This window comes from Uloborus diversus, chromosome 9, assembly GCF_026930045.1.
Source record: "Uloborus diversus isolate 005 chromosome 9, Udiv.v.3.1, whole genome shotgun sequence".
In the NCBI taxonomy this organism is placed as follows: Eukaryota; Metazoa; Arthropoda; class Arachnida; order Araneae; family Uloboridae; genus Uloborus; species Uloborus diversus.
Window position 1 is genome coordinate 127,903,030 of NC_072739.1, and position 13,983 is coordinate 127,917,012.

General features: G+C 32.0%; 1 protein-coding gene across 1 annotated transcript in view; it reads right to left on the bottom strand.

The window, feature by feature from the left end:
• Window positions 1-1,511: 1,511 nt before the first annotated feature.
• Window positions 1,512-13,983, bottom strand: part of LOC129229337 (NEDD8-activating enzyme E1 catalytic subunit-like) — a gene marked incomplete at its 5' end in the record, with an annotated part of 43,008 nt that continues 30,536 nt past the window's right edge. Inside the window, 3 exon segments of the mRNA XM_054863630.1 lie at window positions 1,512-1,830; window positions 7,092-7,210; window positions 8,145-8,245. Coding sequence (XP_054719605.1) covers window positions 1,730-1,830; window positions 7,092-7,210; window positions 8,145-8,245 — 321 coding nt within the window.

The following is a 13,983-nucleotide window of genomic DNA, read 5'->3' on the forward strand; positions in this document are numbered from 1 at the left end:
ATAATCAAATCCCTGCCTTTTCTAAGCATTATTTGAGGAAATTCTCAACAAGTGATTGCTCTTTGAAGTTAAAAATACTGCCATTACTGAAATATTTTAGAAAAAAAAAAGAAATTAAGTGCCTTTGTAAACAAGTATGGAGATTATGCAGCAACTAAGCAATTACATAAGCTGGAATGAAAATAATAAGCCAGGTAGGACTTTTTAAGAGTGACCATATATGCAGCATAACTTTACTATAAGGTTTGACTAAAACTGTAATTAAGATTTTAAATTTCTGTAAAAACTGGTTATGGATCATATTAGTTATGAATAAAAATGTTATGTATATAAGTTTTTCTCTTTCTTTGAAACTACACAATACATGAATTATCAATAAAGGAAAGTTTTTTTCAAAACATAATTATTTCCATTTTTTCACAGTTTGTACTTTTTAGTTTGTCTTTACAGCAAAGTCATAAGTCATTAGCAACTTTCATTAGCTGTGAGACAAAATTACTCAAGGTTTACGTATTACGAAGACATTTCCAGTTAGTAGTATTTGAACCAGGGCTTACCAGGACATAGCTTGCAGCATTCAATAACACTCGCATACATTTAAATTATGGCAAAAACGATAACAAAGTATGTAAAAGCTAAGACAGGATAACTTATTGCAAATGAATAACACACACTTAAAAATCAGTAAGTAGAGTAGATCCAAATCAGTAAGTAGAGTAGATCGAAAAATCAGGTTTCAACATGGCACGTACAAGGTGAGGGTCCAGGGGTCCGGACTCCTCCCATCATGCTTGAGTTTTTATTGATTGACTATAATTCTATGTATGTATTTAGTATTTAAAATAGTTCCAAGCAAAGGTAGCAACAATTTCAGATTTAACAAATGAAAAAAAAAATAACACTTATCTCTTTCTTTCCCTGCAAAACTGAAATGTATGTGAACATAAATTGTTCTAGAATGATGATTTTGCTTCTCTTTTTATATTTTGAACTTTGAAAAAAGTAAATACATCCATTCTTGTGCTTTCTGAAAGTTTAAATATTTGTTATTCATAAATTTATTTTATTGACTAATGCTAAGTAATTATTCAAGATTTTTTAAAAAACTGTTTTTTGTTCCTGACAATAGATAAAATCAAAAGAATAAATTCTGATGCGTGTTAGAGTACGATTTGAGAATAGTGAACCTTCGATCCTGCCCCTCCCCCCCACACGGAAAATTCCAGGGTTTCAACTAGTGAGGTTTCAGTGACCATGGAAGAGGGAGGGAAGAAAGAAGTAGGAATGTCTAAAAAACCGGTTATATACCCTTGTTAAGATTAAATGTTTGCTGGAAGAAACTTTTTCTTTTGAAAGAGTGAAAGTTGACCTATAAACCACCTGTAGATTAATCGGGAGTTTACTGTAACAAAATACATTTTGTTCTTTTTTCAAAATGTGACAAGATTTTCATATAACATGAAAGAAAATTTATTGGACATGAATATATTAGTGAAGTTAGACAACAGATATACATCGAGTTTAATAGCTCATTTTAATACATTACACAACAATTACAACAAAATTTAAGTTTTTTTAGACAAAAAAACCTTGAAATTTCATTGAAAAACAAAGGTTTTTGAAAATATTATAGCTTAAAGTAATACATCTTCAAAATGTGATTGCTTTATCTCTACACATCTTGAGAGGCACAGGAGGAAAAACAATAAATAAAACAAACACATTTAGTTCAGCTCTCCATTTCTGATGTCAAATTCAGTTTAAAAATTAATGAAGAAGGTGTAGTTGAATCTGCAACGATTATTTGTTGTCCATCTGTAATTCCTAAATCTTATAAAAGAAAAGAAAAATGGTAGAATAGAAAACTCCAGAAACTAAAGTACAGCATTTTTTAAAATTTATTATAACTTGGGTAATCTTAAATATTAGAAAAACTTTGATTTCCCTTTAACTTTTTCATTCTTCCTTGCAGAGATATTGCTGGAGTTTTTTTCAAGGAGGGTAAACACCCCATGACATTTTTTTAGTTGGGTGAAATATGGTAAGGAAGGAATTAATGTGTTCTTACTTTGATTTTTGAACCTTTAGAATGTAAAACATTTTGAATTAAAATAAATTTTAAAATATTCAAAAGTAAAACAGTGAACTACTGATTATAGGTGGCATTGAATGGTTTGGGTACGGCAGATAATCAGCAAAAATGTCAAAAATGAGGGCAAATAAGCTTCTAGCTGTTCTTGCTCAAAACTTGACTGTATTTATTTATAAAACTCTGTACAAACAATGAAAATAAATACAGTACAGTAATTTTTTTTGTATTTACGGAAATTAGAATGTAACATCAACAAAGAACAAGTGTACAAGCAAGGATGGAAGCACAAAAAACAAAATAAAAACAATTAACTTTTACTTACAATCCTTTGAAAAAAAAAAGCTATCATTGGTTTTTGTTTCTTTGGTTCTTTTCGGTGTGAGAAAATAAATTTTCTTGATCGACTCGCAGATAATCTGTTCAGTTAGTTGGGAGTTTACTGCAGTTAAAACATTCTAGTTCCTGCCCCTTCCCCCATTTTCCACAATGCTCAATTTGATTTAAAGTACGAAGTGTGAAAATACTTGGTTAAATTTTTGACATGTATTTTAAATCTGCAATGCATGAAATAAGCTTGTAGAAGCATTAAAAATATCTCTGCTTCTTTGTGTTGTAAATTGGCACCATGCTAAACTAACAAATGAGAAAATTGGCACTTTTCAGGAGAGCCAAAACACTTTTTTTTTCCACCTGATGCATTTTTTTTTTCAATGTTTGAAATTTTATAGATAACTTTAAGAGTAAATGAACTACCGTTTGAAATAGTTACAACCAGTAGCCCTTTTTGAGTACTACCACAAACAATGAATTCGAAAAACACAATTTTTCACAATCGTTTGTTTAGCATGGTGTTGACCTATAACTGTTTTCAAGGCCGTAGCCAGCGGGGGGGGGGGATCAAAGTTTTACATGCTATAAAAATATATCACCAAAAATTTCGTTTTTCAGACTCTTAACTCTGGAAAAATCAAGTTGTCCCCGAACCCTGCAACAGATTCAAAAATCTAGTATCTTAATTTTTTTGTGTAGTGGCGATGTTTAGTCATTCGCAAGATGAGAGTAGATGATGCTATTCATTGCCTAAATTTCCAAAAACAGAATCGGGTGTTTATCCCAATGCCATGAAACTATTGAAAATTGCATAAAATGTGCAATAAACTAAGTTTTTTTTTAATTAATTTCTTTCTTGAAATGGGAAATTTTTATCTGCATTTTATCCTGATTGCTTTGGAGGCTTTGTCATAAACTGAAGCTATTTCATCTAAAATACAATTTCCTGTGGACGCGTCATTTATTTATTCATTCATTTTTTGAAAAAAATTCTAAAACCTAAAATAAACTTAAAAAATTCTAAATTATTCTGTTTTAGAATGTGCAAAGTTCTATTAATTAATTTTTTTTTTATAAAAGTTGTAAAATCACCCCCCCCCCCCCAGTTTGTATGTTAAAACTTGGCGACAGTGGTGGCCACTAAGTTTCTGGAGTCTAGTTGCCACTGACCACTTAGAAAATTTCTAAATCTTGGACCTATACAAATAGGTGACTTCTTGTAGAAAATTTATGATCCCCCTCCCCCCGCCTCGAAACAAAATCCTGGCTACGGCATTGACTGTTTTTACATTGACATTTATCTTTTTTTTTTGCTTAAATTGAAATCTGATCATAATAATGCAAAACAAATTTGAAACATAATAAATAAATTACAAAACACAGCATTAAGGTATAAAATTGCAAAAATATTGCATACAGATTTTCGCAGTTGCAAGGCAACTTTAAAACCAAGAGTATGACCAGAAATTTCAAGGAGAGATGATGGAAAACTTAGCTTCATATGTGGAAAACAGATACTAAGAATGTTTATGTTTCTGAAAATACATTACGTTAGGCCAAGATGAATAATTTGATGAGTGAAAAACAAATGATGAGAATAAAATCAGATAATTTGACTTTCAGGTGGCGGGAGGGTCATTATCCCCTCTGTATCCTTGCTTGATGTTATGCCCTACTTTTATAAGCCAACCAGAATATGTTCTCCATATACCCTCCAATAGAGCACTGCTTGAGCCTTATAAAGCTTGAACGTATGAGAAGATTTGTTGACCTGAAAACCAACATTAGGACTGTCTTACATCCTGCCAGATGACACTACAGTTTCCAAAAATTAAATAAAATTTGGGAGAATGAAGCAAACATTTATCACAAAATATTTAAGTGACCTAAATGACAATTGAAATTTTTTTAAATCGTGTTCCTCAATTCATCACAAAAATGAAAGAAAACAATCAAGACTGTAATCAAATATCAAACAATGCCTTGACAGATCCAAATTATTTACCAATATTGATAGAGTAAGTTTTAGGAAATGAAATTTTGATATTATAACAAAAAGGTTATGCCAATATATTTTTTGACATAAGAATGATAAATAAAAATTTTCTGATTTATCTACTGCATTAAGAATACTATTTACACTCTTATTTCGTTTACTAGTGCTGAGCTTTCATTTTGAAAACTCAAACTTTCTTCAGTTAAAACTTGGAACAAGAAAGATTAACTGATTTTGAAAGGTTCAACAAAATATATGAAATATTGTAGAGATTTTGTAATGACACCCTGTTCCCATTTGATTTCTAATGACACCCCGTTTGCAGTTGGTTTCTAATCACATCCTGTTTGTAATGGCTTCTTCGTACATTTTTCCTTTATGTGTTTTAAATTGGATTACTGTTTCCCAGTTGAATGGGAACTAATTTTTCTCTTGAAGAGTTTTGCATTTATCTATTTTTTTATTTTAAAGAAATGGTAAGTTTACTTCTAAATTCTGAATGGTAATGCGAGAAGAGAAGACTTTTCTTCATTTTAACCTGACTGCGCCTGCGCGGTGCAAAGGAGGGTAATGTGTTTATGAGCCTATGTATGTATGTTTGTTCCTATGTGGCGTTGTAGAGGCCAAACGCCTTGGCCAATTTTGATGATTCTTTTGTCATTTGATTCGTCTTAACCTTGGGAGTGCCACTAAACACATGATAGTAGTAATCGAAATTCACCATGTCAACAACCAGTCGCCATACCATCAGTTCGGGATTGTGTCACACGCTACCTGTATGCGACAAATGCTTTTTGGCTGCCTGAATTTTTTGTTTACTAAGTCTACTAATTCGTTTTTCATCTCTAACATGTTGCATTTGTTTCTGTCATGATTCAGGGGACTGAGTTTCGCGACATATACTTTCTTGATGGGATTTTTTAGTTTTGCGAGAAAGATTTGACTGATGACATTTATAAGCTCTCGTCATCATGAGTTATACAGGCTGTTTATATAGCTGTGGTTGACTTAAGTTATCATATTTTTGCTGAAGGTCAAAAGCATATGCTGCTTTTGACCGAGCCGAGTTATGTCCCTAGCAAGCAAGCCTAGAGGAACTAATAATCAGTAGTTTAGACCAACGCGAGTTATTTAATAATCTTCATGCTATAAACCCTCCAAATAAATTGACAAGATAGCGAAATTTACCGTCTCATAATCATGAAAATTAACTAAAAAGTGTAAAGTAGAAAATAATTAAATAAAAACAAAAAACTCGACTGCGTAAAAACCAAAAAAAAAAAAAAACAGAAGGAAAAAAATATAAGCCAAGAGATTTAGAATATTATTAAGTACTATTGAATAACTACACTGTTGAAATAATTTTATAATCGATACACACATAAGACAGATCATAAATTCAAAAAAAAAAAAAAGAAAAGAAGGATGAACAGTCGGGGCCCATTCCTTTCTGATTCAAGGAACTCCATAAAATTTGAATGAGCCCCAACTGTTGATCCTTCTATTCTGCTTTTGAATTTATGATTTGTCTTATCTGTGTACGATTATAAAACTATTTCAATGGCGTAGTTATTCAGTAGTACTTAATAATATTCTAAAACACTTGGCTTACATTTGATTTCTTCCTTTTTAGTTTTTTTTTTTTGTTTTTTACGCAGTCAGGTCTTTTGTTTTTATTTAATAATTATTTTTTATTCTAGTTTTATTTACATGTGGGGTAATTAATTCATTACTCATAATCATGATATAAAAGCTTCATTGTTCCTTCTGGTGAGAAGCCTTTCTTTGTCTTAGTTAAAAGTTTCAATTGGTGAAGATAAGGTTGCGGGCTATTACAGCAGCACAACCTCATTTTTTTGGATTAGCTGGGACCAAAAGCAATCTGGATAAATGAAAATCTGACTAATCCAGGTAATATGGCTAAAAAGCAAAACGCATTCTTTAAGAAGCAAACTTGATCTTTATTTACAGCGAAAAACAATACTGTGTAATAAAATTACTTAGTATGGTTCCTTGCAAATACTTTATCGTTTATGGTTCGATCCCAGTTGTGTCAGCCACATACTCCAAGTATGATATGTTGTTTGTTCGATTGGTGCTATACTTAATTGTACTTTCTATGAAGGGATTGTAAGTTTAATCAAAATAAATACCAAATATTTGGCATATTTAAAGTTTCATTCTTGCTGTAGTAATTTAAAATTATTGTTTAAGTCAATATAATTTTTTCAACTCTACAAATTTGTTGTGGAAAAACAGGGACCGGATAAACAGGGGCCACTGTTTGATCAAATCTATTCAGAAAAAGAATACTAAACTTTCTGAAGAGAATGTTCCAACTAACTGTTCTCAGATGGAACATTTTTAAATTTTGAAAGCTGACTTTGACTACACTGTAATATAATTTCTACCTTTTTGATAGTTTAAATATGATTATTTAAATCCTGTAATGTGTAACTGGAATGAATGTTTATGAAAGAAAAGTTCCTGGCAGTTTTACAGATCATGCATTTTCATGTTGGTATTTTACAATTTATCAATATTTTACCAAATTTGCAAACAGATATTTTTGTGCACTAAGCTTCTATCTTCAAACGAGGGTTGACTACGCAGCAGATGGAGGAGGTTTCAAATATAAACGTAGAAAGAACATAAAAAAAAAAGTGATCATACCTTTGAGTGTTTTTTTCAGGTTTGGTCGAGTAGCCAACTCAATGGATGATATGGAAGGCATGTAAAGAGTTTTGTTGCGACCATCTATGCAAGCAGTCAATCCTGGAGATTTCATTTGGCTGGAAAAAAATTTTTTAAGACAAATTGATAAAAACATAATCATTTTATTAAACCATCAAAATCATCAAAATTTAAACTTGTTTTTTTTTTTTTTTTTTTTTTTTTTTAAGCTAATCAACATTGTATAAAGTAAATTGATGAAAACAGACATGCTTCTGCTCCATCCAAAGCCAACCTTATGGATTTTTTGTCAGCCCAATAATGATGACCCCATCTTTTCTTTCAATATTGCATGAAAGAGCTTATAAATATCGAAATACTATTTTCTAACTCAGAGAAACCAGGAAAATTTTCAACTCTATAACTAAAAAACAATCTACTGTTATGGACTATTTTTAACCTAAACGCCCGAACTGGAAACCAAATGTGTTAAAATGATCTAAAATGTGTATAGTAATGCTTTTTTTTTGTAAAATATAGATATTATAGTGGCCATTGCTTATAAGAATCACCTTTGTTCTAAACAATTTTGATTCCTTAAAGCGGATAATTCAATAAAGCAGATAATTCAATAAAGCTGGATTTTATTCTGTTTTTGACAATTTGATTCATTTAAGCAGTTGATTCAATGAACCACTGATTCTTAACCAGCGTCCACTGTATATCTTTTAAAAGAGTCATTTTTATTACCTTCAGTTTTCATCTATTTGGTTTTTTGCTTTCTATGTATCTCCTGTAATTTATGTTTCCTATAATTTACGTTTTTTTTTAACCCATCCTCTGAAAAACGTAAAATTGTGGTTTCACAGTATATACATACATTGATATATACTGATAACTGCTGTGAAAAAAACCTAGTTTCAGTGAAACTGAGCCTTGAATTAGGATGCAACACAAATACGATCAAACATTAGAAGTTTTTATTTCTAATATAATGTTTGAAAAACTACAGTCAAAAACTTCAAAGTTTCGATTGCATCAAAATATACTTACAATTGGGGATTTTCAGTGAGAAAATCAATTACATCTTGCAGCTTGTCAAGCTCCGAGAATGTTAATGGATGTATTTTTGCACTACAAGCTAGGCAGTTTTCCTAAAATTCCAATGCATAAAAATAAGCACGGAACAATTTTTCAACAAAAAATCCTAAGAATATTAAGAGAAATCATAATTAACAAAGTTCATTAGTATGGTTATCTAGATCAATACAGCAAACAGGCAGCCAGCAAAATTTGGTTTTCATACCAATATAACTTTATTCAATATGAAGTTTTTAGTTACTTATAAGCAGGAGACCAAGCAGGAGACATTTCTGTACCACAGAGCCATAAGAATGTAAGTCACATAATCGTGACTTTACAGGAGAGAGGAAAAAAGGTTGTCTGGTGCATGCAAAACATGGGAAGCATGCTTTTTTAACGCTGGTAAATAATTGCGAAGTTTTTTTTTTTTTTAGAATTTCATTCACATTTCTCGATTTGAAATAGGATTCAACATACAAAGCACTAATAAACTAAAAATCCCAATTTTTGGACTTGCATCAGTCTGGCTCTGAGGTACGTTACAAATTTGACTATTCAATAGAAATTTATGATCTTAAAACACAGATTATGCAGCTTTTTTATTCATTATATTGTTTTACTTTATTTTATTTATTTTATTTTTTTTGAACGTCTGATCTAAGATGAATGAATAGCAAAAATTTCAATCCCAGTAATAGGGGAATGTAGGGCAAAGTGAAATACTTAAAATGACTGAACTTTTTCAAAATGAACAAACTGAAAATTTATTTTGAAAACTACAGTGCATACAGAAAAAACATTCTATTTTATTACAAAACTTACATTGAAATAGTATTTTTTATTTTTGGCAGTGAATTCGCACCTTCATAAAAAAGAGGGAATTTTTCACTTTTTTTCCCCCATGAAACTAAGTGAAAAATAAAATATTTTTTATTCAATTATGGAAAACATTTTTGATCAAATGAATCAGTAAATAAAAGGTTTAAAGAATAAATGAAAAGGTACTGAAACAATAAACTGAAAATTAAGTTAGTAAATATGCAAAGAAAAATAAATGGAAAAGTAAAAGAGTGAACGGAAAAGAAAATAAGTGAATTACTAAATGGATGAATGTAAATGAATGAATTAATAAATGAATACGCAAGTGATTTAGTAAATGATTGAGCGAGTAAATGGAGAAATGTAAATGAATGAATTAATAAATGTATATTTAAGTGATTTGGTAAATGACTGAGCGAGTAAACAAAATAAACTATTTCACTTTGCCCCGTATGTACTTCACTTATTGTAGAAAATATTAAAAATACAAATAAGGTTAATATTAACTAAACAAATATTTCACAGGGTATTAGAAGATCTTAATTGATATTTAAAATGTTAAAAACAAGAACTTTATCACTTCATAATAACAAAAATAATTTTTGACTTGCAACAAAATACTTCAATTTGAGTATCAATTTTTGAATATTGCCTGCATTATCATATGCTTTAATCTTAGGGTGATATTTTTTATGTTATATAGGTAAAGTATCACCAGATTGGTGATGCTAAAAGCGGAGTAAATATTTCACCATTCCACTTTGCCCCATATTGCCCTACTACAATCATTGCTCTAAAAATTAAGAAAAATGGAGTAGTTGTTTCAACAAATTGTGCAATTTATAAATCCGGTTTGAAATCACAGATTTGATAACAAAGGGAGTGCATATGTAAGGGAGTGACTGAATGATAAAATCAATTAACAAGTATTAATAAGTATGACAAGAAACAACAACTCAAGCCTAGGTTTGGTATCTGTATGGAAATTATTAGAATTAAATGTAATCAATTAATCTAAATACCTAATTTATTAATTTTATATGCTTAAAATAATTTCATTTATTCTTGTTATTTTGATAATAAATATTTCATTTTAACAAGTGCATCATTAATTTAATATTCAACCCTTATTTTTGAAATAAGTACAATTGAAAATTCATTGAAAATAATTGAAAAGAGTTTTACAAGGTTATAAACTTCACAAGATGCTTATCTGATGCTAACAGTAATGAGTAAAATGACTAACTATGAAATTGTAGACTTATGCAGTACCACACGCTCAACTTTATCCCATTCAGTGGCGGATCTGCAGGGGGGCGGGGGGTCGATTGGGGCGATCGTCCCCCTAACAGGTTTGAAAATGTTTCAGGAGAAAAGAACCACCTTCCTCCCCTTCCCCCAACATCACAAAAATCACCTATTATTGAGTTTTAAGGACTCGAATTCCAACATTTTCGAAGAGCCCCTCTCCCTCTTGTCATTGTTAGATCATCGAAAATTTTACTGCTTTTTCAGCTCCAATTTAAAAAAACTGTCTGAGGAGATTCTTTGAACCCATCCCTTCTATAGCAAAGTCGCATTATACAATCCTGTTTCTAAGACTCCAGGAGAGCCCCCATCTATACCATCATCAAGGAGTGTCTAAAATTGTTTTCTTTAAAAACTTTAATATTGAAAAATTGAGGGAAATTTCCTCAACTGCATCGCTTATCTTAACGCTGCCAAAAATAGCCAACAAGTGTTTTTAAGACTTCATTTTTAAACAACTTCCCGGGGGAAGGCCAGTGCTGAGGTTCATCTAAAATTACGTTTTTAAACTTCAAGTTTGAAAATTTTCCGGATCAAAATTCCAAACCCTGTCCCTTCTCCTAACATAATAAAAGATTGCCTTCAATTGTGTTAGTGGCGTACGGGACATGTGGATGAAAAAGTGAGCGACATGTCCATAGTTGGGTTTGAGCCATATACTTGTGATGGTAGCCCAGTGCTTTACTGCTTAACCAAAAGGATCTCAAGGCTCGGGGGAAAAGTTGAGCTAAGTGCTCTCTGAATGTGCACCACAGCGCCGTGTCCAAGGGGAGGGTTTTAGGGGTTAAACCCCTCCCTTGGGGAAAAAATAAGCAAAATGAAGAAAATGTATATTTGACTTAAATTTACTTTAATGAGAAAGTTTGCGTTCAGCGTTTATTTTATTTTTCTCTCTGAAGTTTTTTGCGATTTACAACTGCTAAAGCCTTACAAACTGATGTAATATTTCGGAAAAAGTATGGCGGACGAACCGCTGAATGATCTACCAATGCAAAGAAAGAATATTGCTTATTGTAAGGAGCTTATGGTGAATTTGGCATATGTTACATCTATGAAGATGCATTAGTGATTGTGCTTGGCTATGTAATTTGCATCTGCAAAGAGCTCTTTCTTGTTTAGTTTATTAAGCATTATTTCAGAACATAACAACCTGATATACATTCTACATCATAAAAGAATTTGTGAAGAGTTTTTAATACTCATTGCAATATACTACATAGTAAACAGATTTGATTAAAAAGAAGCAAGCAAAGTTTGATTAAAGCGAATCTGTGAAACGAAGGAATACTTTGGTAACTTGTACAGCTAGAGGTATCCTTCAAGAATACAGCAGTCCTTACATGTGAATAAACGCCATACTGGGATCGGCAATTTGTCGTAAAACTAAAAGCTGTAAGGGTGTTGAATTCTCCCCCCCCCCCCTACTGGTAAGATTAAAACCCCTCCCTTTATGAAAATCTAGACACGGGCCTGGCACCACATCACTTCCCCTAAGTGATGGAGCAGGGAAGCTAGAGAGCAATATTTGAATCAGATGGAGAGCCGAGAAGCCAGGTGTTCTGGCATAAGCAACAAGACTATCCAGTTGCAACTTGTTGCTGTCAATGAGGGGCTAGCTCTGTGTTAAATGGCGCCATCTGTTGAGTAGCCACGTCTCCAATATGTGGCATTCAGATGTGGAAGCAGAATGAGCGAAGTTTGTCCGCGGCAATGTTTGGTCTACAGACCTTTGTTAGGCTAACCCAGTACTTAACTGCCGAGCCAAAAGGATCTCAGGAGTGGATGACAAAGTTGGGTTAAGTGTTCTCTGTGTGTACACTAGACTTTTTAGGACTTCCGCCCTTTCCCAAGCATCATTAAAGATACTCTAAAATTGTTTTTCGAAGCTCCAAAATAGAAATGTAGCTGAATGACATCTTTTCCGTTCACATCACCAAAGATGACCAACAATCGCATTGTTAAAGCTTCAATTTCGAAAAATTTCCGAAGAAAAGCCTCAAAATCTGCTTTCTCCTTATACCATAAAAGAGTGCTGAAAACTGCGTTTTTAGAAATCAATTTTCGGGGCAACTTCAATTTTTCTGAGAGGGTGCAAAAACTTGATACTGCTTCCCTTACCCTCTCCTTTTTTTGATGTTATAACTTTTTATGCTTTGTACTCGAAGCACTCGTAACATTCAATTAAACTCTTTTAATCACATATATTATTTTTAAAAAAAACATTGAAAAAAAGACATTCAGTTTTAAATTTTTTTTAAACTGCTTTAGTTTGTCCCCCCTCCCCACATAATTCATTAGTTGCATTCGCCCCTCCCAAGAGGGTCGTCTGGATCCGCCACTGATCCCATCTCCATCTGATCTGACCTATCACTGGCAACTCACATTTACAAATATCACCCAGCAGCTTGGAAGCGTCTACAAATTTTAGATCAAGTATATTCTAGTAACTTTTTAGTTTGCTAACTTATGCAATTAGTTACATTAGTAAGTCAGCAATCTAATCTCATTTTAATCTGATCTGATCAATGCCTAGGAGCTAACATTTACTTAATATCACCCAGCAGCCTTAAAGATTCTACGAATTTCACATTAAGTATATTCTAGTCAATTTTATTTTGCTTACTTAGTGAAATTTAAGTTACTTTGCTCAGTCAGAAATTTGGTAACCAAAGTCAAGTGCCTTTTCTTTCGCCAATTATCTTGTATATTAAATCTCAAGTGCTATTCCACAAAGAGAGAACATGCAATAAGCAAAATTATTTGCCTAATTAATCACCTGTGATTGTTTGGTTTCTTTGGGAAAAAACCTTTGTTTATTACACCTTTTAAGTGTTACTTTTTGAAACAAATTATAAAGCTGTCATGTGTAGGACAAGTGGTGAAATGGCTTACTATTTATTTCCTTTTGAAACTAACTCTAAAAAGTAATAAGTAGGAAAGGAAAGTATGCATTTAACAAACTTGCAATAACAGATTTGAAAGATTGCAAAAGCAAGAACTGTAAAGCTGATAAGATAAATAAATACCTTTGTGCTGAATAGTAAAGTCAGACCAAACAACGTAAGTAGAAGCACAAATTTGTAAATTACAGCACAGTGCTGTAATTTAAAAATTTGTGCTTCTACTTACGTTGTTTGGTCTGACTTTGTAAAGCTGATGTTCAAAAGTGTGTTCCATGCGTGACAGGTAAAAAATACCAATTGAAGCAGTGAGAAGCAAAGGATGTAAGTGACATCATTATTTGGAGATAACCAGTACAAATGATAGGAGAACCTTGCCTCTTCTTTGGGGCAAGAAATAGCACTAGTAGCCCTGGTAGATGCTGCAGCATAGCATGATTTAGAAAACAAATTTCATGAAAGCCTACCTAGCATCTGAACTATTCACACGATTTATTCGAAACTTTAATTTACCCACTTACATTCCTTTGTTTCTCACTGCCTCAATTGAAAAATTAACTAGACTCTTTTCCCCTAGCAAAATACACAAGTCAAGTTTTTTTCAATGGTCAACAATCTTTTAACTTTCAGCCCCTATTAGTTTGTGTTGACAACACATTATAAGGAAAATTTTGTTCAAATTGTCCTACAGGTGACTGAAATTACTCTCAAGAGCAATAAATGAACTGCATAAAAGTTGTTTTTCTGTCAGCATAGTGTCAATACAAGGAAAACAACTAACA